Source organism: Balaenoptera ricei, chromosome 8, assembly GCF_028023285.1.
Source record: "Balaenoptera ricei isolate mBalRic1 chromosome 8, mBalRic1.hap2, whole genome shotgun sequence".
In the NCBI taxonomy this organism is placed as follows: domain Eukaryota; kingdom Metazoa; phylum Chordata; class Mammalia; order Artiodactyla; family Balaenopteridae; genus Balaenoptera; species Balaenoptera ricei.
In genome coordinates, this window is record NC_082646.1 from 21000917 (window position 1) to 21026881 (window position 25965).

Here is a 25965-nt window from a genome sequence, read left to right on the forward strand (position 1 = left end):
ATTCAAAAGCCATTATTGGGTATAGACTAAAAAGTGAATCTCTGTTCCGCCCTTTCTTCCAAATCATCCAGTTTCCCTGCCCAAGACAACACTTAGCAGTTTCTTGTGTGCCCTCCCAGAGATGTTGTATGCATGTATAAGCAAACACAGAGACATTCTTTGCCTTTCTCACAAATGGTAGCATACTATATATACTGTACCTTACTTTTCCAATAAACAGTGGGTCTTGAAGTTTATTCCATACACATAGAGCCACTTTACTCTCTTTAATAGGTGAATGGCATCCTAATATATGGCAACACTGCAACTTATTTAAATAGTTTCCTATTAATGGACTTTTAAATTGATTCTAATTTTTTGACTTTGTAAGTAATACTGCAATTAATAGTCTTGGATATAGCCTTTTAACATAAGATGTACTCTAACCTGAAATTTCCATAATTATGTTTCCAACTACCATCTCAGTTTTGTACATTTGTAATTCTATATACCAATTTCCTTATAAAACAACAGATGCTTTCAGAGGTGACGAGGATGTACACTTAAAATTCTATGTTGCAACAAAAATTTTTAAACTTCTGGGCAGGGTGAACTACAATGACAGGTGTGATCCTTGTCAAGATGGCAAAATGCCACCTTAGGAGCATTTCTTATTTTAAGTGTTTATTGTCTTCAAAATTTCTATGTTGGTCAAATATGGTGAAATTAGGGCAGCCACACTGTCTGGCTCAGGTAGAAGAACAAGCACACAACTGTATGACACAAGCGTATTGAAAACCTTGCTGCCTGGCTTCCCACATGCTGAAAACCAGAGTCATGCTGCTAGTATGGAATCCTGTGGTAACTCATCAAAAGAAAGAAGCCCTGGGATTGGCCAACAGCCTGTATCTCGTGCCATCTAGTTCCTTTCCCCAAGATCTCAGTGTTAAAAAGCAACTCTAACCAACCACTGAAGCACATGGGCAAGAGTGTGTTGTATCCTTCCATGTCCATCTTATATAGATCATGTGCTTGGGAAGTGGTCATTTAGGGTAATAATATTAAGGAAACATTACATTTCATGGGCTGTTGGAACTAACCAGAACTTCTTTGAAAGACATAAAAGAAACTGAATGGAAAGTCACAGTAGTCAGCTGGCTATGTGTGTGACGCTCTTCAATCAGAGGAAATCAAGTGCTGGACAAAGAGCTGGAGAGGAAGGTGCGTCCAAGGGACTACTGACATCACTTTAACTAAGGTAAGTGTTTTGGCATAAATGATAAAGTAGGAGATGTGAGAACAAGGGAAATAATTCTCTTGCATCCCCAAGTGTAACCAGTGGGTCCACACATTTTTCAATCAGAAAATTCCTAAGGATACCACTAGCTCTGGATAGAACTAGAAGTAGTTTCCAGGGTTGTGTGCCAGTTTTGAACCTGAGGGTGACTTATGGGCCATCACTTTTGAAGCTCCAAGAAGTCTTAGATAAGGTGGCTGGGCAGTTGGAAAATCCAGGCTGAGGCAGCCAAGTAGGGTGTGATGGGCACCTGAAACTCTGTCTTTTAAGGTTCAAATGTGAATCTCAGTGTGAGGTAGTCTACTTGGGAGCTACATTTTAGAAAGAAGTGCTGCCATTGCAACCATTCTCCCTCCCATCTTCTGCTCGCAACCTGTCCTTTCCAAAGCATTTGCTTTTAACTAGTGAGGTTATTCCAGGGCTTTGCCTATTATGGATCCATAGCCACTCAAATTCTTTAATTATGTGCAATTCGAAGTCACAATTCTAGGTCCAGACTTGAGTTTACAACTAAAATACAAATGGGCTATCCAGAATTGGTAATAGCAAATGTGCCATACTTGCCTAATGCCTATTTCGAAGTTTTAGCATCAGATATTCAAAAATTTGATCCTCATTTTCACCATTTGCAAACTGAAAAGTGGGGTCAGATTCAATGATCTCTAAGTTTTCTTTCGTCACTCTGACATTCTCTGAAGCATGAAATTTCTTTCCTATATATTGTCTTTTCCTTTTAAGTAAATAGAACTTGGAGTAAAGAGAAGAGGAATTCCCTAATGCTCATTTATCTGAGTCATAGAAGGATTGAAATTTGCTTTCAACTCTGGTTTACTTAAGATGAAAACCATAGTTGGTTATTGTTATAAGAGCGACCATTTAAAGTGTTCATACTTACTCTCTCAGTAGCAGATAAAAGCCTCATTTACCCAACTCCTTGCCTTTTCTAGATAATACTATGAAACATTTCCACAACCATATCCCCACTATTACCACAAATACATGCCTAAAACCAAACTCCTCTAAACATTTGCTCAAAACAGTAGTTCCTCTATCCTTAACTTCCCTTTTTTTCCAGTCGGTGTTATTACAGGTTTCATATTCACACCCCCAAGTCATTTTGGACTTCTCCCTTTTCTTAGCTTCATCTCCATCGAGTGTATCCAATCATTTACAAAGCCTCAGTGATTTTTTTTAAGTCACAATGTCTCACTAACTGGTCCCTTCCTCACTTCCCTCACAATTTCTTCATTATTCCCTGGCAGTGCTCCCATGTTGGCCTTCAAACTTGTTTCCCTGCTTCAGTCCTTGCCCTTTCCAAACTATCCAATAACCAATACAATATTGGGTTTACTAAATTGGGATGTTCTCCATGTTACCTTCTGTTCAAAACCTTCTCAGACTTCCCAGTGTATATAGGATACATTGAGCTCAAACTCTGTCTCTGTCTGTCTGCCTGTCTCTGTCTGTCTGTCTCTCTCCCTGTTTCTCTCTCCCTCTCTTATTTGCAAATCTGTGTAATTTGTTCCTAATTTTCCTTTCCAGCTTCTTTTATCCCTGTTTTCCAGATTTCCCTGGCATTCTATTTTTGTTTATGCTGTACCACTCATATGCCCTTCCTTATCCTCTCTGCTTATCAAAATACTATCCATCTTCATTATCTAGCTTAAATTTCCCCTTTTTGAAACCCAGAATCATCTTCTATGTAAGTCTTTCCAACCATTCTAACCTAAAGTGATTCCTCTGTCCTCTGAAACTTCATTGCATTTATTACCCATGACACATATTTAACAGTTAAGAATTCTCTTGTCTTCTTAGTTTTCTTTTAACTTTCATATGTTTTTATCTCCCAGCTACATAGTAAGGTAATTAAAGGCAGTTACTGTATCATTCACGTAATGAGTCCTGAATTGTAGAGTTAGAATGTCTGTGTTTTAATCCTTGCACTGTTATGTACTGACCTTAACCTTGGTCTCAGTTTTCTCATTTGTGAAATGGAAACAGTGATAGTTATTTCCTTGTAGGGGTTTTGTGGGTGTTATGTGAGAGAATATATGCAAAGCGCTCAGAATAGTACCTGGAACATGATAAGCATTCACTAAATGTTAGCAATTATAATAGTTATTCATACTTCTCACTTCCAAAGTACCTAGTATAGTGCCTTGGCCCATAACCATGCTTAATCAATGTTGAGTGGAATTCAGCTGAGTCAACTGAGGGAAATAAGTAGACTGTGTGGGTGGTATATTGTGGAATAAGGGAACTTCCTGGCCTCACTAAAATCATGCCATAGATGCCGTCACGTATTGTTGTCAGCAAGCCAGCCTCTTTCTAAGTCCCTGCCACTCCTTAATACTGCTGCTCAAGAGGCTTCTGAGGGTTTGGCTCAGTGAACAGGGAATTCTTTCCGAGCATCCCTCCCTTCCTGCCAATTCAAACTGATCTGGCTTCAGACAGCAGGTTGCCAAACTTCCTAAGGTGGTACTAAAAATGTGGAGCAGAGAATTCTCATATGCCCCCAAAAAAGCCTACCAGTCTACTATTTCATTCACTAGGCTCCAAGACTGGCCTGCTGTAGTGGAAAGCAGGCTCAGTGAGATGCTCTCCTTTCATCTCGCAGTGTCAGCATGCCGTGGACACCAGCCAGCAGGATGCTCTCAGCTGGGACCCCGTATCATCCATAGCTAAAGAGCAACAGATGCTGGCCAGTGAGGCGGGGTCATCTATGCTGTTCAACTGAGCCATAAAAGCAGGGTTTTTTAAAATAGAGAAACTATAAAGTTTGAACCCCAGTAAGCATCACGGATATCACTACCATTAAGCAGCCCAATCAGATTCAACTGATCCAGGCTTAAAGCAAGTATGCCCTCATTAAAAACAGCTCAGAGAGGCAAGAAATAATTTTGTTAAGGGTGAAAAGTGTGATCAAAGGCGTGAACTCAGGTCCACTGAAACAAATATGTGCTTTGGATGCAGACAGACCCGGATCCTTGCTATGCAAGCTGTGTACTTTTGGGAAATTTTTCTAATCTCAATATTCTGTGGGGTAAAGGGGATTATAACACCTAGCTCAGGTGGCCGTGGTGACACTTAAACGAGATAATAAGCTGCCCTTAAAGCAGCTGCCAGGTCTGTGGCACGTGGTAGAGGCACAATCCAGGGACGGAGATGTTCGTTTCCCTCTCACTCCAAAAGCAGATGCATCCTGCCCAAGGCTAGGAGTGAGGCGCCTGGTGACAATTCCACAGGCAGGTGAGTGAGATGATTTGAACATTTCTGAAATGTTGGCCTAGATTGTGCTGGGTGTTGGACAATTCACAGAAGTACAAAGGCCCGCTGCTCTCAGTGCTTTCACACTTGCAACTCGGGAGCCCGCCTCCATGCACAGGGCTCTCCTCCCAACCTCCCGAAGGAGATCTGGATTCAACCTGACTTTCACCTCAGTTTTGACATGTTGCCACTTCCAACAAGGCCAGTTTCCTTACTGAAAGAAGTCCTTCCGCTGGGTAAAATCCCAACAGCTTCATTTGTTTAAATTCCCTTATTGGTCTTGCTAATGCCGGGTGTGGTTTTTCCTCATTACGGAATATTGATAACAAGCAAACCAGCACGGGAAAGGAAGGCAGCCGCCCGATTCCCTTGCTGCCCAGGGAATGATGCGTGGTACTGCCGGGTGGAGGAGGCGTAGCTGAGCCGAGAGGCACCGCCGGCCCGGGCAGGGAGAGCGGAGCGGGGAGGTCGGGACCCCTGGGCTGGGCGCGAGGAGAGGCGGCGCGGGAACGTCCCGCGGCCGCGGTGGCCGGGCCAAGCCCGACAGGTTCCAGCAGCTCCCCTCACCCCTCCCCACGCCTCCCGGGTTTTCCCCTGGGTTCGGGGTTTCCTGTTTCAGTTCTCGGTGATCTCCAGCAGCAGGTGCTGGTTTGCCAACCTCGGCTCCAGACGAGGCGAAGGAGGAGAAGGAAAAGAGGAAAGGGGAGGAGGAACCGGCGCAGCGGCTGCAGCTGCCGCTGCGGGCGGGCGAGGGGCGAGGCGATAGCGGGAGATCCAGGCTCGCTCTCCCCGCGGAGCAGCGGCGCAGGCGGCGGGCCGAGCCGGGGCCCCGGCGTGTGGCCGGTGTGCGCGCAGGCGGCATGGGGGAGCCTCCCACTCGCCCCGCGCCCTAGCGGCGGCCAGAGGCTGAAGGAGAGGCGGCCGCCCGCCGGAGGGTCCCGGGGCGGCCCCGCTTCCAGGGCATGTGGTGATGGCTGATGAGAAGAGACTGCAAGTAGGTTGAGCAACAGATCCGGGTGCGCGCGCGTTGGGGGTGCGAGTGGTGCCAGCCGGGGGAGGGGGCGCCGGGGCTGCGGCCGGCGGGGAGGGCGCGCGGGCTGGGCAGGCGGGCGCGGCGCCGAGCGGGGAGGGCCGAAGTGGCTGCTGTCGCTGCGGGCCCCGCCGCCGGCTCGCCGCTTCCTCGCGGGGCCGGCCATGCCGGGTAGCGGCCCCCAGGTTTGTCCCTCGGGAAGGGGGTGGAGGGGCGGACAGCGGCGTCAGTGGCCGTGAGGGAGCCGGGCGAGGGGAGGGCCGCGGGCCGGGAGGCCGCGCCCGAGCGCCGGGCGGAGGGGCCGGGGCTGGGGCGGCCGCGCCGGCGGATCTCCAGGCCCAGGCGGGTCGGGCCGCTGTAAGTCGAGTCCCTGAGCCCCGGCTGCTCCCGGGGCTCGGGCGGGGTCGAGCGAAAGCCCAGCGCATCCTCCCGGGCGGCAGAGCCGGCCCCACCGGGGATCTCGGGCGAGGGGAGGCCGGTCTCTCCGGCCCCGCGGCCTAGGGCTTCGGTCCACTCCCGGCCGCCCCAGGGCACGGCCGCAGAACATGGAGGCGGACCCGGGCGCCCCGGATGGAAACGGACCCACAGTCCCGCTCCTGAGGCTCAGACCTCGCGCGCTGGGCGGGGGGCGGGGGCGGGGGGGGGGGTGAGGCAGCATCCGACAGCTCGGATCCAGCCCCAGCCATTAGCTTTTATTATCCATCCCTCCAGCCAAACCGCCTCCCCCAGGCGGGCCGTGGCGAAACCCCCTCTGCCCCCACCCCGTCCCTCCTGCACCCCTCACCCCTCAGTCTCCAGCCAAATTCTCATTTTCACCCTGCGTTCATTTAGCCGGACCGGTCCCCGTGTTTAACTCCCTACAAAGAGGTGTTACAAATATAACTTGGAGAAATGAATCCCGCATTTCCTCCCTCGACTGTCTCGTCCTTCACCCCTTCAAGACCTTAAAAACAGCCTAAGCTTCCAAGTACTGGTCACCCTAACCGGACTTCTTGCCGTTTGGGTAACCGTTAACAATCCTGGTTTGTGCTCTGTGTTTTGTGATAAAGAGAAGAAATACTAATCCAGATTTAGGGAAAGTTTTCCTGTTGGTTGCAAGAATGTGTTGGAATATCCCCAGGCCCGTGAGGCGCTTATTGATTCAGATTTTTTTTTTTTTTTTTTTAACCATCTTAGAATAGTTGCAGAGATACTTTGGGGCTCAGTATATTTAGAAATTTGGGAAAATTCATCAGTTCTTCACTTATGTCCTCATTTAGTTTTTCTAATGTATATTATAAACAGAAAACAGTGGATATGCCTCATACAAGTTTTTGGACCTTGGAGAACCACAAGAAGTAGGAATGTAATGTGTTATATTTTTTTAAAAGTCTTAATATATTTAGGGTATGAGGGTATGACTTCCATTTATTTAATCACATATGCAATTAATTTTAGTCGCAATTTCTCAATTTTGGTGTTATCTGTTGTTCGAATATAAGGATAGCTTCACCAAATATTTGTAAAATTGTCTTACTGTTGATAACGCCAGGAAGATGCTTATTTCAGACTTGCCTCTCTATTCACCTGCTTTCTTCTAATTTGGCATTTGGATTTTAAGTTACCTTAATCTGTCTACTTGAAGATACCTTAAACATCAGAATGGTCTAGTAACTGTGTATCTATGATTTGAAATGTTTGAGTATTTTTACTTAGTTTACAATGGATTTTGCTTTCAAAGTAGGTTACATTTCTACCTCTAGCATCTGGTCATCACACAAGTACTTAAACTCTATATGTAAAGTAAAATGAACTTTTAAACAAAACAACAACAAAAAAGAGGCCACTATTTTTTTAACCTGCTTTTAATAATGAAAGTCTAATGAAACTAGTTTATTATAATGGAAAATATTAAAGGATGGGAAACAGAAACTTGGAATGTTTGTATGCTGATGGAAGTTTTTATTAGTCATTTCCTTTTACTACATTTTTGTTTTAATTACTATACTAATAAAATTATCCTATTTTATATTACTGGTTTCTCTGGAGCTATGTTTTCATGGATTACATCTGCCAAATTGAACCCTAAGTGTTCAATGGATATAGTGTTTTTTAAAGTATTTTTCTCATTCTACAACTGGGTTACCTTGTCTTCATTCTAGCACACCACTATGTTTTCTACATTAATTTTAATTACTGTAACAGATGTAAAAGTGTTGCTATCATTTTATAGTTTTTAATACCATTTTTATATCATTTTATACCCTTTTAGTGCTTTCCATTGCTTTTCTACATATATTCTAAAGAATTCTACTCTCATTCTTATTTGACAGCAGTTTTAAAGAAGCAAACGTAAGATTTTAAGTAGGAGGGTTTTTTTTTTTATCATTTTAGTATTAGAATTAGAATGTAGGATTGTAAACTAATTGGCAGTTATTGCTCATGTGAGACTGGTAAACTTCTATTACCTCAGCAAATAATTATTTAGTGTCAATCTAGGTGCTGTATAAGGACCCTGACCTCTAAAAGAAGAGAGATTATTAACAGAGAGCACATAAAGCTAGATGGAATATTCTAGGTGCCATAGGCAAAGAAGTAGGAAATTCAGGCACTGGGAAAGGTGACATGCCAGGCCTTAAAGGTGGGAGTCATTTCCGAATGAATACCCTGAGTCAAGGAAAGCAAGGAGTAGGTGATCCAGTGTGTCAGGAGCATTCCCCGGATGACAGGAGTAGTGGATGATTAAGGCGGCAAAGATGGTTTCAAGGGTATAGTTTTTATTGGAAAGAGAAATATTAAGTAAGAAGGTCAGTGAATAACAGAAGCATATTAAATCAGGAATTCAAATTTAAACCTAAAATATCGTGATTCTGGGGTTCAAAAATACCAAATGTTCTTAAAAAAATTTGTATTTTAAGTGCTGATATGCCTCCTGTATGATCATCTCTAGGTCCATCCATGTTGCTGCAAATGGCATTATTTCATTCTGGTTTTATGGCTGAGTAATATTCCATTGTATAAACATACCAGATCTTCTTTATCCATTCATCTGTTGATGGACATTTAGATTGCTTCCATGTCTTGGCTATTGTAAATAATGCTGTAAGGAACGTTGGGGGTGCATGTATTGCTTCGAATTATGGTTTTCTCCAGATATATGCCCAGGAGTGGGATTGTAGGATCATACAGTAGCTCTGTTTTTAGGTTTTTAAGGATCCTCCATACTGTTCTCCATAGTGACTGTACCGATTTACATTCCCACCATCAGTGTAGGAGGGTTCCTTTTTCTCCACACCCTCTCCAGCATTTATTATTTGTAGACTTTTTGATGATGGCCGTTCTGAAGGGTGTGAGGTGATACCTCATTGTAGCTTTGATTTGCATTTCTCTAATAATTAGTGATGTTCAGCATCTTTTCATGTGCCTTTTGGCCATCTGTTTGTCTTCTTTGGATCTTCTGCCCATTATTTGATTGGGTTGTTTGTTTTTTTGATATTGAGCTGTATGAGCTGTTTATATATTTTGGAGATTAATCCCTTGTCGGTTACATCATTTGCAAATATTTTCTCCCATTCTGTAGATTGTCTTTTCATTTACTTCATGGTCTCCTTTGCTGTGGCACACTGTATTTTGGATCCAGTGGCATAAAGATAACTTTCAGATCTGTGATGTGGAGATATTGATTCTCCATCTTTGGTTTTTATAGCTGACATAATATTAGCTATTGTGTATTGTGCACTGATGTGCTAATGTCATGCTTATGCTTGCTTTTATTATCTTTATTCTATAGATGAGGAAACTGAGACACAGAAAGTTTAAATAACTTGTCCAAAGTCATACATCTAGTAAATTGCAGAGGGAGTTTGAACCCCTGAGTCTGACTTTAAAACTCATGCCCTTAACCACTGGGCCGTTCTGCCTTCCTGTGATACTATTTTTAGTTCTGTAAAAAGTGTGTCATTGTGTGTGTGTTCGTATGTTGATACACATCGTTTCAAAATTAAGAGATGCATGATGATTCTTATGCCCAGTGAACTAGCATAAAGTAAAGCCCATAAGCAGATGTCTGAACACTCAAAGCACTCTGCCTTTAAGATAAATTATCAGATCTCTAAAGGTAGATAGGGAATAAAAATCCCAAATTCTTCCTGCTTGCCTGGACATTATTCCCCTATACCCCCTCATATTTTGCCTGGCTCACATCTCATTATTCAGGCCTCAGCTTAGATCTCACTGGGTTTACTCCATTGTAGGTTAAGATTGATAATAGTAGGTGACACTTACTGTGCCAAGCACTGTTCTAAGTGCTCTACATATATTAATGCATCTAATACGTACTGCACTCCTATAAAGAAGTATTTCAATACTTTTTTTTTTTTCTGGTGAGGAAACCAAACTACAGTGTGATTAAATAACTTGCTAGAGGTTTCACAGTTAATAACAGCAGAGCAGGTGTCCCAACTTAGGCTAAGTACCAAATATTAAGGTCTCTTTAACCTAATACATGTTAATAAATATATTATTGTGAGATTTAAACTATATAATAGAATCATCTCTCTTGGGAGTTTATAGAGCTTGGTGCCCCACCTTTCCATCCCCATTTAACATTCACTAAGGATTTTCTCATGACATTAAAAATATTTCAAACATTTTCTTCCTAAGAGCATATTATTTTACTTAATCATTCTCCTATTTCAGTTAGACATTTGTTTTCCCCCAGTATTTCAAAATCATAGTGCTTTAGTTGAACATCCCAGTAAATTTTTTTTTTCTGCATCTGTGTTCTTAGGATGGATTCCTAGAAGTAATGATCAAAGAGAATAAGCTTTAAGGTCTTTGATGGCCAAAAAGTTTTCCAGAAAAGCTGTATTGGTATGTACACTTGTCAGAAAAGCATGAGAGAGCTGATTTCATTCCATGTTTGAATGAACTATTAACTGTAAAATTTTTTGACAATTTGTTAGATGAACATTAATATCTAATTTTAATGCTGACTTTTTTCTACTTATATTTTAAGATATTAAAGTAGGCAGGTTGATTAAGAAGAAGCAAAGAGAAAAGTAAAACCACCTGGAATCTTCTTACCCATAAATAACTTCTGTAAATATTTTGATACACTCTCCTATTTTTTATTCCTGTAGTTGTACGTTACAGAATTTTTACTTGAGTTTTAAATTTAACATACAAGCATTTTCTAATCACCCATCTTTAGGCAAAATTATTTGTTTACTCCCCTGTGTTTTCAAAATACTGTAAATCCCTCTATAACACTTGTATATTTGGTGATAGTTAACTGTTTCTTCTTTATTTCTTTTTTGCTTTCTGTGTCTCTGCTCTTCATCTATAAAACAGAAAAAAAAATACTAGCTAGGGCATAGATTTGTCATAAGGATTAACTGATAATACAAAATGTTTATAACAGTACCTTATACTGTGCCTAGGATCTTCTTTATCTTGTTTGTAGTCTTTAGGCAAGGACTCTGGTCTACACTGTTTTATCCCAAGTCTTCTACAGTGTTTAATACCTAGTAGATACTTCATGAATGTGTTTTTATTGTTAAAGGCCATAAAGTATGTTCTTTAAATGGATCTGCTGATGTGGTAGGATGAACAAAAGTCAGTAGATGGTTACGAGATGATCGCAGTAATCAGTAGAGCAAATAACACAATTGGTATACCCAAACATTTTAAAATTAACTTAGTATGTATGATGTGATTTCTTGAGTGGTCATATGCATTTACCCTTATCTACCCCACTTAGCTGGGGAAGGATATTATAAAGGCGAATTTCTAGAAGTTAGTCTTAAAGTCTTTCAAGAACAAAACATTTTAACTTTTAAATGGAAAATTTTATGTACATGGATTATATTTTTCTACCTTCAAGTAACATGTAGCCTATAACTTCACTTATTATGAAACATAATAATAGCTAACATTTATGGGGCACTAACTTTATGCCAGGTACAATATTAAGCACTTTACTTACATTATCTAATTTAGTTTTACAACAGTTGTATAGCCTATCTTCCAGGTGATAGAACAGGGGTTATCCAGATTTCTGATTTATCCTATCTAAATAGCAAGGCTTGTTTTGCTTTTTTTTTAAAAAAAGATGGTGAGGACAGCAGAACTCAATGATTTCTGTTGGTTTATATTAATGATTTTTGGTCTTCTCTCCTTGCTTTTAGCTGTTCCTTGCTGACGTCACTTCTTCCCTCTAATTTGAAGAAGATAACTGCTATGGACTGTGAAACTGAATGACAACAGCTAATATTATGGCTAACATAAAAGTATTTAGGCAGAAATTAAAGGCCTTTAGGACTCGCAAATTGTCTAGGTTGGAGAACTGAGAAATTGCACTTTCAGAGAGAGTAGTTGGGGCCTCTAACAATCAGCTAGACCTGGCTTTGAATCCCAGCTCTGTTCTTTACTGGCTGTGACCTTAGACAAAACTCAATTTCTCTTTGATTTCTTGTACTTTGCAAGTTGTTTTTACTGATTTAAGCTAATGAGTATAAAAGTGCCTGGCACATAGAAGGCAGTGAATGTTATTATAAAATGACTTAGCAGTATTCACTGAATTGATTAGACAGAGATTTTGTTTGTTTGTTTTATTTTTCTGTCTACTTATCCACTGGCTCTTAATTGTGTTCTGGGTAATTAGGATTACCAGTTGAAAAATACCTAAAAAATCAAGTTTACTGTTATTGCTTTTAATATGTCAGTTTATATTTTAGGTTTTTCAAAGGGCTTTCAAATTTATTACTTCATGTCATTTAGGGTGAAGCTAAAATTAGTTTCTGTTCTTTGTTCTTAGTCATCTACTCATTTCCTATTCAAAATTACGTGGGCTTAATTTTATCCTTATTCTGTGACTTAGTCTGTTTCAAATCTTGGCTTTTACTTTATAATTTATTTTTATTATTTTGTATACTTATAGGGAGCAGTTTTCCCATATAATTGAGGCTGCCTCCTCATTGTTGACTTAGACGTTTTTTAAGTCATCGTTTCTTTGAATTGCCCCACTGAGTTGGCGATTTTATGTATTAGATACTTCTTGGAATTTTGCTGTAATTGTAAATGATTAATACAGATCTAAAATGCTGGAAGTGTGCAATAAATGATCTATTTTGATAAAGTAGGCATTATTTCTATTTTTGCTAAGATAGAAAAATGCCTTAAGTAACATAAAAATTGTGGTCATAAAGTATGTTAAAATTAGCACTATCATGCATAGGAAAAAATAGTTTTAAATAGGAGAGATGTTTTCCAAAGTGCATTTCTATTATTTTGACCACTTCATTTTATCTTTTAAAATTAAATTTTGAGTTAAATATTTTAACATATTTATTTTATCACATTTTTAATATAGAGAAAAAGTAAAAGTGATAGTGAAAAATCATCTATAATTCTCCCCTAGAGATAACTTAAAGTTTTAGTAATGTTTTCATTTTTTTTAAATCTCCTAGTCAATATAAACACATCCTTTAAAAAATTTGTATGCATATGTAGTTTTGTTTCTTGCTGTTCATTCAATATACCATGTTTTCCTGTATCATTAAATATCATTTTAAAAGATTATTTTTATTGGCTGAATGGCATTCAACACATTCAAATACTGCAATTTAATCAAGCTCATATTGTTGAGTATTTAGAGTATGACTAATATTTTTATTGTTATAGTGAACAATGTGATAAAATCCATGTATATAGATCTTTGTACACATTGATGAATATATTTTAAACAAATTCCTAGATGTGATCATGCAAATTGCCCTCTAGAAAAGTTGCACCAATTTATATTTATATTCTTAGAAATGCATGTGTGTCGCTCTCTGCACCCATCACAGTTTCCCTACACAGCCTGTCTTTGTTAATTTGATAAACAAGAATGACATAATAGTGCTAAGAAGCTCCTTTGGTAGAGTCAGAGAGATTGAGTTTGAGTTCCTGTTCTGACGCTTGTGTGATCGTGGGCAAATTTCCTCTATTTTTCTAAGCCTCAGTTTCTTTGTGATGACAGTACCTATTATCATGGTAATATCATATAATATCATGGTTGTGGCTATTAACCAATAATGTACATTGAAGTATAAGCCCTTGAGAGATGTTAGCTATCATTATTAATTATGAATGAGATTTCACCTCATTATATTCTATACTTGGTATGCCTCTATTTTATACCTCGTAGTGGGTGGTATAAAGGAAAGTTAGTCAATTTTAAATAACCGTTATTTTAGGTACCGTTAGTTACATTGTAGGACTTAGTTCCAGTACTTTTTCAGTTGACTCTCTTGATTTTCAGGATATATTATAAGTGACCCCCAAATAATATAAATTTTTTAAAATATTTCAACTTTTTTTTCTTGTCTTATTGCATTGTTTGAAACCATAGAACAGTGTTTATTAATAGTAGGCATTTGAGCTTATTTCTGATTTTACTGGGTCTTTCTCCCTGTTATTTCATTTTTTAAATGCCAATGGCTATTGTTTCCTGACATAGGTGCCCCCTGCTTATATACACATATTCCTGCAAATATCTATAAAAGCTAAATGTGAGAAACTCAAAAATAGATTTATATTATTATGGGAGAATTCCCTTAAATTGTTAAATTCCTAAGTATCTTTTAGGCACATCTTCAAAAATATCTTCAAAAATATATTTTCAGCATTTGACTCATGTTCTCTTTTAAATTGAACATACAGTCAGTCAGTTTAAATAAGGCTTAAATGTCAGTAAGGCTGAAATTTTGCTGCTTTCAACCCACTTAATGATTCCATCCTTGTCTCAGTGATACAGACTTTGAGACCCACTTTACTTTTCACCATTGTCTGCTATTACATTATATTTATAAAATACTAGTTAAAGTAAATGAAACAAATTTGCCCCTTGGAATAAAACCCTTATTCAAATAAAGTCTTAGGGTCATAGTCCCAGAGCCCTCCTTACTCAGCTTCTGAGGCATCTTTCAGAAAACTGTTTAAAAATGACTACCCCCAAAAAAAGATTCAAATAATGTACAAATCACAAATATGACAGTGCTACTGAAACTGAAGTTTTCAGAGGCTAGCAGAAAACCCACATTGTGATATCATAAGGTTTTTACTAAATAATTTTTGTATCGAAGTCCTGATTTAACATGTTTTAAAAAATAATTAAGTATAGCAACATATACTATATGAAGATATGGTATTCACAGATCTAGGTAGTGTCTTTCTATTGTTGGGTTACTAAAATTTGGATCCTGGACTCTCTTCTTTTTTGTACAGTTTTCCATCCATGCAAAACTATATTTTTAAATACCATCTACATGCTAATGACTACCAAATTTTTATCTCCAATACTGACTTCTCTCTTTTACCCGGCTGTCTTGGGACAGCTCTACTTGGATAGCTATTAGTATCTGAAACAAAATTATCTAAAACAGAATTTTTGTCCTTCCAAATCTGTCCCTTTCCAAGTCTTCCCCACTTTAATAAATGTTACTACCATCTTCTCAGCTGCTCACACCAAAGATCTAGAAGTTCTTGATTCTTTATATCTCTTTCATCTTCCACACCCATCCAATGCAAGAGTCTTTAATCAATACTTATGATTAAATGAACTGAATTAACAGTGTTCAATATTAGAAAAACCTATTATCATAGAATGAAATCTACTGGTTAAATGTGTATTGTTATAATTTGAATATACTATTTAACTTACCTTTCTTATATTTAGAACTTTTGTATAAAGTGTAAGTAAGACTATACATATATTTGATTAGTTTTGGTGCCATCTTTGTTAGGTTTTGTCATAATTAGGCCAGCCTCATAAACCAGTTGGGATGCTTTACATGTTCTTAGGTGCCCTAGAATAATCTCAGTAACAAAGGATTTTACCAGAACACACCCATAGAAAAAATAGGTATAGCATTCTTTGTCTGGAATGGAATAGAGGGTATAAATCTTTAACAAAGTTTTTATTTCTTCCATGGTTATTCACTTACAACCTTTTCTTAAGTCAGCTTCAATTATGGATTCTTATTTATTGGCATAAAGATTTATGCAAAGAATCCCTTCCATTTCATTGAACATTATATTTGTATTGTTATATATTTGTAGAGTTCCTCAACCTCTTGGTCACATTTTTAGGAAGTTATTCACTTATTAACTTATTAATTTATTCATTCATTCATATTTAGAACCAGCTCTCCATTATATTAACCATTTCTACATTTTTTTGCTTCCTAATTTACTTATTTATGCTTTTAATTTTATTACTTTGTCTACCTTTATTTTGGCTTGTTTGCTTATTTTAACCTTTCTAATTTAAATGTTTAATTCATTTATTTCTTTTTTCTATTAAGTACATTTACACCATTAATTTTTTCATTGAGTATCAATTTGGCCACATCCCATAGGTTATAATTCTATTGTCATCCATTTTTAATGTCCATAATTTTATTTTTTATTTTTCTTTAACTGCAGGGTTATTTGGAAGAGAGTTTTAATGTACAGATATTGGGGGTTTTAGGGTTTAAAAATAATTTTTTTTGTTATCAGATGCTGACTTCTCATTTTTGTGTCTCATAGTCAGAGTATACTTCCATTCTCTATGTTTGAGTTTTTCCTAAATGCCTTGAAAAAGTTGGTCAGTCGAGTGTAAATGTCCTCTGTATCTTATCTTTGAAGTCAAGAAGTCCCTAGCGAATTACTCTGTGAGTACTTCAGATAAGGGCCATTTTAATTGTTGTTGCTGTTGTTGATTAAATACCCATATACCCTGGAGTTTAATGCCATCATCATCATTTAAGGCCTGTGGATAAAAGAAGTAAATCTAAAGCTTTAGATTGTTAGGGCTTTTTGTCATCTTTGTGTAAGGATAGGATGGTGTAACTTTCAAAATAAGCTGATTTCTAAGTTTGTTTGAAAAGTATTTGAGTTCCTTAAATGGGGCGTCTCTGCCTGCAGATCTCTACACCTCTTGGCCCTTGTGTGCTCCCTTCTGTGTGTGTTCTAGGATTTCCTGGGGTTGGAAGTTGAGCCAGCAGCTCTGTTTTTCCATGGGCCCTACTATGCTCTTTACCAGTTTATAGTATTTCAGGGTGCATCTTTCAAATACTCTCACCCCCAAAATTGTAAAGCTTTGGAAATAAAAATTAGTTCTTCTTTCCTGACTTGTTTATGGATGGGATGAATAAATTGGCCAAGAGAAATGGCAGAATTATAAAAAATACTCCACATTCTTTAAAATGGATGGTGGACAATTCTAGTGATCCCTATAAGTAAGAAAAACAAAATGCTTTAAATTGCTGCTCTTTTATTTCCCATTAAGTTCTCTATTTTTCAGTGTTCTTTCAGGTCTTTTGATTACATTAAATAGAGGCTCTGCTTGGTCCTAAGGTCTTTAATCCCTCCCTTTAAAATAAGAACCTCAGTAGGGAATCAGAGGCAGCTAATGTCTGAAGTCAAATACTGATCCACAAATTAGAAAAACTTTCTGTACTAGGAGAGAGACTAGGTTTAGAGTATAGGTAGTATAAGTGATTTTTTTTTTTTAACACCTTTATTCAGCATAGTAATTTAAGTCCCTTACTTCATTCAGGATGTCACCAGTTGCTTGATTCTAGGTGTTGATTAATTTATTTATTTATTTATTTATTTTTGGCTGCGTTGGGTCTTCGTTTCTGTGCAAGGGCTTTCTCTAGTTGCGGCGAGCGGGGGCCACTCTTCATCGCGGTGCGCGGGCCTCTCACTGTCGCGGCCTCTCTTGTTGCGGAGCACAGGCTCCAGACGCGCAGGCTCAGTAGTTTGTGGCTCACGGGCCCAGTCGCTCTGCGGCGTGTGGGATCCTCCCAGACCAGGGCTCGAACCCGTGTCCCCTGCATTGGCAGGCAGATTCTCAACCACTGCGCCACCAGGGAAGCCCTATAAGTGTGATTTTGAAAAAAAAAAACATCAGGAGTTGGCTTATAAGAAAAAATTTCACAAAATTAATTCTGTGAGTTTGGTTGATGTAGAAAATTTTACTGCTAGCCTAGGTGGCTGGGAAGCACGTGCCAGGTTGACAGCTGCAACTTAGTTTCTAGACCATCCCATGCTGGGAGAGCACCTGAGTGAAGATGTGGCAGGTAGAGGAAACACTTTGGAATTCCTGAGTGATAGCCAGAAGCCAGAATGCCAGTTTGGCAAGAGTGCTACCAGGTGCTGAGTCTTGGGCCTGAGCATTCCTCAAAATAACAGGTAGATCATAAATGTTTATTTCCCACTTTGATAGCAAATGAGTACTTAAGTTTCATGTGCATTTTAATAGATTGAATACTGTTTTATGATAAACACCTAATATAAGCTAATCCAGTTCAACATGGATTTATATTTGATCAAAATCCTGAAATAATTTTCTTCTCAATGTGTGCTAACCTCTTCTGCAACTTTTTGTATTATCTCTTAAAAAAATAATCAGAATTAGAAGATAAAATAAAACAATCATTTATTTTAGAAATACTGGGTCTAGGGACTTCCCTGGTGGTCCAGTGGTTAAGACTTTGTGCTTCCACTACAGGGGGCATGGCTTAATCCCTGGTTGGGGAACTAAGATCCCACATGCCAGCATGGCATGGCCAAAAAAAAAATACTGGGTGTAAAGACTGATTAATTTGTTTTATTGCTAAATCTTTGCTTCCCAATAAAGTAGCTTTTTGCTTACTAAACCCAAAGGCTTAAGAATCTCTTCCAAGAGTGAGAAATGCGGTAAGTTGGTTCTGTCCTCCCTGCACCCCCTTCTCTCCATGCACATGTGTTCGCATGCACACACATGCACACACAAGTGCAGAGGAGGAAAGGTGCCGACAAGGAAGGAGGTCCAGAGACCAGGATTACGCTAAGATTCTTATATTTAAAAATCTTTCATCAATCGTTTTATCTAAATAAATAGTCACTTGGTTCAACAAGCCATCCTTAGAGTATCCATTGTACTTACGCCCCTTCCTCAAGAATCTTTCACACTTAAATATTTAATAATTACTTTAATCATATAAACATCACAGTACCCTCACTTGATCTTTCTTTTGGAGTTTTGATTTTTGCGGGAAGGGAGACTGGACGGAGCAACTAGGATGGGGGTATCTAGACGGCCAAATGGCAGCATCAAGCCTCTAGGTATCTTGAGAGCTGGGAAAGACTGACGATGCATTAGAAAAGGAGGCAGAAGAGCAACAGGAACGCACTTCCTGCTCCTGAACATTGGCAGTTCCGTGCCGGCGGTGCTTGTCCTCGCCTTTCACTCTTCACCCCCAGTCAGTCCTGGCCCTCTGGGTCTTGTGGAGGCTGGGAAAGGACTGCAGGGTTGAGAGTGGTAGGCTGGTTAATTTTGACCGAGAATTAGAGGCTAAAGTAGAGCCAACGTTTGCCTCATTGAACCAACTCTGTTTTCCCAATTCACTGCTATTCCTTCTTTTTTTTCCTCTAAGTTATTGTCCTTTTATTTATTCCCAGTCTTTCATTCATACATAGGTGGGCATACCTTTTTTCTCTCCTGCCCCATTAAATCCATTCTCCTGGTTTAAAGTTCTTAAAAGAAAGAAAAAAAAAAAACCTTACCCTCCCTACCCACCAAAATATCTTTCTATATCTTATTCCTTTCCTGCCAAACTTATTAAAAGAAAACATATGCTGTCATCTCTTCTTCAGCACACACTTACTCCTTAACTGGGAATTTTTAGCCTGTGTTCTGTGGTTCCCCAAAGGGTCCATGGATAGAATTTGGGCATTCTGTGATGCTGGGTGGGAAAAAATTTATGTATTTATATTCATATCCTCTGATTGAAATTTACCATTTCCCTCAATTATAAATGTAAGCAACAAGTCCAATTTTAATAACAGCATATATTACTGTGTCATCCATAGAAATCATAAATGTTTCCCTATCATGTTACGGTTGAAGTAAATACTCTGAAATATCATTTTTACTTTTAACTACTTCAAAATCATGGTAGTTATTAGGTCTGCTGCTGCATCTTATTTTAATGTATTAATAAAAGGCATATATTTTACTCTATCACATTTTTACATATTTTGATGACCATTTTAATATAATTGGCTTCTTTGTAATGCAGTCTCTGTTTTTGCTTTATGCATTTAAAAGCATTACTTTGAAAAGAGGTGTATAGCCTTCATTAGACTGAGAAAGGATCTATGGCATAAAAACTTGTTTAGGAGCAGCTGCCTGTTCACACCCCACCTGTCTTCATGTCTCCGAAAAAGCTCCCTCAGTGGTCACTAATCACCTTTACCCAATGTCCTCAGTCATTCTGCAGTGTATCTGTATCATTTGATACCATCAGTTATTTTTTGTTACTCCTTCCTCTTTTGTCTTTAGCATCAAATCCTTACTGGACCCATTGGCTCATCCTAGAAAAAATCTCATATTTGTTTCTTTTTTTCTGCATAACTTTAGATACCAGTCACCTTTTGCTTAGACCATTATGTATTATAATACCTTCCTAACTTGTCTTCTTTGAGTTTCTTGCCCCCTCAAACCTAGTAGAGCTGGAATTACCATACTAAAATGTAGTTAGAAACACATCATTCACATTCTCAGAAACTTTCAGTGGTTCCCCATTACCTTTCTTTTTTTTATCGATAATTTTAATTTTTATTTTATATTATAGTTGATTTAATTACCTTTCTAAAATGTGGGTAGAAATACACCATTCCCTTTTTCAAAAACCTTCAGTAGTTTCCCAGTAACAAAGTTGAAACACTAGTATGGCATTCAAGACTTTCCATGAACTAACCACATCCTAACTTTCTAGCCTCTTCTGCAGCAGTATTAATCTCACAGTATTCTGTATATTTTATCATCTTTCATGTCTGTGGGCCTTTGATCCTGTTTCCTCTGGGCAAAAATCCTTTCTTTCCCTACCTTACCCCACTCCCCATCTTGCCCTACCACAGACACATACACCATAGTATATATAGGAATCTGTCATCGTCATCATTCTGTTCTCAGCTTATATGTTGCCTCTCAGAACCTTCTCCAATCTGAGCCAATGTCTTTGTCTCTTGTATTCTATGATATATCACTATTAATAGCATTAATTTTGACATGCGCTATATTGTATAGGTATTCATCTATTTGGTTTCTTTAGTAAATTTATATTCCTTAGGGTAGCAACTGTATTCATGTTTGTACCCTCTCTCATCTTCTTCACTCAATGTCACTTTCTCGTAGGCATTCAAATAAATGTTTCTTGAGTGAATACATGAATTCATTGAATACTGGCTTAACCTCTGATTTAGCTTGATTGGGTGACCATGGACCAGGCTGCTGTTGTCCTGCGTTTCATCAGAGTATTACTTTTAAAATGTATTAGTTGTACACATTTTAAAATAGAATTTGATCACCTAGGTAACATCTGTAAAAATGCCATAAGAACTAAATTACTCCGTATTTAATGATATTACTATCAAGAAAATAGATTCCTAAGTCATAGGATTTTTTTTCATAAAAGATTTGAAAATTATTATGGCTTTAATTTTTTGATAGTAACTTACAGATCTTAAGAGAAAGCTAATTCTGAAAAGTATACTAATTTATTACTTTATTAAAAGTTAATGAGATTATGAGAGAGGTGGGAGCCGATGGCTGATCTTTGTCTACAGCCATTTATTTTAAAATAATTTGCACAGTCCACCATCTATATTGCTAAACTGAAAGAAGTATTTTCTCATTTTCCATAAGAAAAACCTTTGTTTCCTTTCAGGTGCTTGTTATAATTTCTTCTAATTTTACTTCCATTTTCTCCCACATCCCTTCACTTCTGCCCACCATCAGATCAATGTATTTCTGCTAAATTACTGATTCCCAGCCATTTTTATACTCATGTTCCTTACTAAGCGTTCTACCATTATCTTCTTTTTTGAATATATTTTTCCTCCAGTTTTATCAAGATATAATTGACATACAGCATTGTATATATTTAAGGTGCACAGCATAGAGATTTGACTTACATACATCAAGAAATGCTTATCACAGTAAGTTTAGTGAACATCCATTATCTCATATAGATACAAAATTTTAAAAATAGAAAAAAAAATCTTTCCTTGTGATGAGAACTCTTAGGATTTACTCTCTTAACAACTTTCACACATAATGTACAGCAGTGTTCATTATCTGTATCATGTTGTACATATTACATCCCTAGTACTTATTTCTCTTATAACTGGGAGTCTGTGCCTTTGACCACCTTCATCCAATTCCCCCTCCCCCCACCCCCTGCTTCTAGTAACCACAAATCTGATCTTTCTATTTTTTGTTTGTTTGTTTGTTTGTTTTTGAAGTATAATTGACCTACAACACAATGTTAGTTCCTGTTACACAACATTGTGATTTGATATTTCTACACTTCTCAAAACAATCACCAGGATAAATCTAGTTATGATGTGTCAGCATACAAAGATACTCATAGTTATTGATACTATTGTCTTCTAATTATCCTTATTAGCCAAAGTATTCCATGACACTTAAATCTTGAGTAGTTTTTCTTACAAAAAAGGATAGGTATGTTTGGCTTTTCCAAACTAAATGTCATTCCCCTTTCCCTCTGAGAAACATTGTTCTAAATTATTTTATTAATTTAACAAAATTCATGTTCTGAGATCACGAACAAAGACAGAACTTTAGAATTATATTAATGAGAACATAAAATAATGAAAATCAGGTTTTCTATTTTTTTGTACTGAAATTTCACTTTAGTATAAACTTTTAAGATAATACTTAATATTTACTATGTGCCAAACACTGTTCTAAGTTATTATATATATTACAACCGTGTGCTGTTGGTGTTGTTATTATCCCCATTTTATGGTTGAAGAAACTGAGACACAGCAGTTGTGTAATTTGTCCAGGATATTTGGATACTTTTTGGGAGAGGGTGTATTATATCCATAAATTATAAGATCTCTCTCTTGCTCATCCTCTTTTCTTTGGAACCCATGCTGGAGTAAACTCTACCCTAGAACTTACAGTAAGGGGTCAGATACACGTTTCAGAATACCGGTAAATCAGATATTAGAAATAGTGCTGCCTGTATAGGAACACATGGCCCAGTCTAGTCTAATTCCCTTTGGTACGTGGGGCAATTGGTTTGTCATTGAGAAAAAGTTTGGATGGAATACCATATCCCTTTTCTAACATCAGCAAAATAGTGGTACCCAAATGTGGCAAAGCAAATAAAGAAAATGACAAGCCAGTCTTATGATTATTGATGTAAAAATTCCTAGGGAAATACCAGCATATACAGTATAATCCTCCAAAATGTAATCATGTATTTATATTAGTAAATCTGTTAATATAGTTCACAATATTAGTAACTCAAAGAAGAAATTTTATGATCATCTTAATATATCATTTTAATGCAATATACATTTTTAATTTTTTTCTTAAATCTTTCATGTAGGAGAAAAACATATTTCTATAAGTGACTTTTTAAAGGCTACATATGGTGTGGTGTGTAAATGTATAGTTGTATATAAACATATAATTACATACAGCTAACACTTACTGAGTGCGTACTGTGTGCCTGGCACTGTTCCAGATGTCAAGTGTTTTACATGTATTAGCTCATTAAATTTCAAAACAACTATTTATATGTGTGTGTGTGTGTGTGTGTGTGTATGTGTGTGTATATATATATATATATTTTTTTTTTTAACAGATGAGGCGTGAGGAGGTAAATTTGCCCAATGTGATAGCTGTGTATGTTTTATATGTATGTGTGTACAACCTAACCAGCCATCAATATAACGCTTAATAATAAAACACTAGACACATTCCCATTAATATCAGGAATGACACAAAATAACTACTGTTAACATTACAATGTAATTAGACAAAAGTATGAAGCAAGAGATGTAAAAATTGGTAAGGAAGAGGCAATCTGATGATTTTACATTATTATATATGCCTGGAAAACCCAAGAGCCTCAGTGAAACACTAATAGAAACATTGAGTTCACTGAGCTACCTAGTTCACTAAAGTTTTATGTACAAGAATAAAAATAATTATTTTTTAGACACCAACAATAACTAGTTAGAAAATATAAGGGAAGAGAAAAACCTCCATTCACAGCAAGAACAAAAGCAAAATATTTTAAGACAAGTTTAAAAAGAAATTTATAAGCTCCCTAGAAAGAAATCTAGGAACTGTATTGAAAGAGGAAATTTCAATCAATTATTCTTGATTAAACAATATAGTAAATCAGTAGTGCTTTGTAAGCAAGTATTACTACAACACAATCTCCATCGAACTCCCAACAGCAGCTTTTCCGTTAAAACTTGTCAAACTAATTCTTAAGCAGCTGGAAGCATATACATGAAAAAGATTCTCTATGATTCCCACGCTGTGTAAAGTTTTGAGGTGCGTTGCCCTTCAAAGCTCTGCATGACATGGCTTGTCTTGACCTTGACCTTTCTGACCTCATTTGCTGACTCCTCCCCTTGCTCACTTGCCGCCGGCCATACTGGCCGCCTTGCTGTCCTGTGAAAGCTCTCATCTCAGGGCTTTGTACTCAACCCTCCCTCCACCTGTTACACATTCCTTTCACTTCATTTAGGTATCTGCACAAATACCACCCTATCATAAAGGCCTCCCCTGATTAAAAGTTTCTCTATAGCATTTACCATCACCTGACGTGTATTTACTGTTTACATTCTCTCCCTCTGTGAGTTTGGTGAGATAAGAGACTGGCTTTGTTCTTGCTGTATCCCCAGCACCTGGCACCTAGGAGGTGCCCGTTTGCTGAATGAAACTGGCATTAAAAATTACAGGTAAGATCACTAAGAGTTCTGAAGAGAGGATGAAATTACAGTCAGTCTTGTTTTTCTTGAACAGTTTACCCTTGAACATCACAGGCATTAGGGGCACCGACCCTCTGTGCAGTCAGAAATCCGAGTGTAACTTCACAGTCGGCCCTTCTTATCCAGGGTTCTACATCCCCAGATCACCAACCAAGAATCACATAGTCCTTATGTATCTGTTGAAAAAAATCCACATATAACTGGACCTCTGCAGTTCAAACCCACTGTTGTTCAAGGGGCAACTGTAGTTATGTTCTATGAAGTCACTGCAAATACTGAACCATTGCTTCTAGAGGAAATACGGGATTAGGTTCCTGCAAGCCTCCGGTCAGAACATTTTCATGGACCAATCAATACCTAACCTTGTTGTACATGCAGTACTGTTTAGAGACACTTTATTAAATATGTACTGTTGATCCATTAACACTGAACTCACAGCCAACAGCACTGTAACTTGTGCCTGAACAAAGCTTACCTAACACGCATATTTCTCCACAAGGCACATCACAGACTTCTTGCACTTAGATAGCACTTCAACATTAGACTTGGGGACCATTTAAACAGCAAATTCACCAACAGAAAGCACAAAAATGCAAAAATCATAGCACTAACAAGCCCTTTTTAGGACACTTGTTTCAGCATGAGGGCTTTGTTCGGCCTCCGCTGGAATGCCTGTCTGGCAACTCAAATGTTCCGCCTCTCTGCACATGCACGTGGCCGTGGGGCGACTGTAAAGCACCGCGAGGATTTATTGGGGTTACAAATAAATTTTAGTGAGTAGGCAAATTTTCAAGTACAGACTCCACAGATAACGAGGACCAACTATACATCAGTTTTTCAATAGATATTTACTGCGTTCCTGCTATGTGCCATGCTCCCAGAGTTATTTACCACTCAGACATTTATCAAGTCCTAACCTTATGCCAGGCCCTGTGCAAAACTCAAATAATCCAAAGATAAGTTTAACAGTGTTCCGGGAAAGGTTTCATGGCAGAGTTGGGGTTTTAGTTGAATCTTCAATACTAATAGATAAGATTTTAACCTGTGAAACTATGGAGAAAGGTATTTTAGAAGAAAGAATCTTAAACTTGGCTATACATTAGAATCACCCAGACCAAAAAATAAATAAATAAATAAACATCTCCAGGGATGAAACTCTTACACCAGTATATTTTAAACCTCCCCAGAGGATTCCAGTGTGCAACCAAATTAAGAGAACCACTGCTTTAAATCCTCGTGTTTGGCTGGAGTGTAGGTTATGTGAAGGGACATAAAGAACAAATAAATCTGGAAAAGAGATTTTGGCCCAGTTATTGGAATGCTATCATTTAGCACATATTTATTAAGCACCTGCTGTTTGCCAAGCACTCTGCTAGTTGCTGGAGATACAGCAGAAAACAAAACACAAGAATCTCTGGCCTGTTAGAGTTTATAGTTGAATTGTTTTGGCAGCTGTTTAGGATGATTCATAGTCTAGATTTAACTTATAGTATATGATGATTTGCATTTAGAAGGAATCTTGTCCTAAATGCTCAGAATTCTAAATTTAATGTCTAAATTACTATATCATCCT

The 25965-nt window shown here is 38.1% G+C and overlaps 1 protein-coding gene across 2 annotated transcripts in view; it reads left to right on the top strand.

Annotated features, from left to right (window-relative positions):
* Nucleotides 1–5231: 5231 nt before the first annotated feature.
* The window catches only part of ZC3H12C (zinc finger CCCH-type containing 12C), a 63537-nt gene continuing 42803 nt past the window's right edge, over nt 5232–25965 (top strand). The window contains exon 1 of one of the 2 annotated variants that reach the window (XM_059929327.1): nt 5232–5537. In XM_059929327.1, the coding sequence (XP_059785310.1) occupies nt 5514–5537 (24 nt within the window). In that variant the 5' untranslated portion in view covers nt 5232–5513. Of the gene's footprint in view, nt 5538–5679; nt 5759–25965 lie in introns of those variants that run through there. The other variant, XM_059929328.1, reaches the window with a different exon arrangement.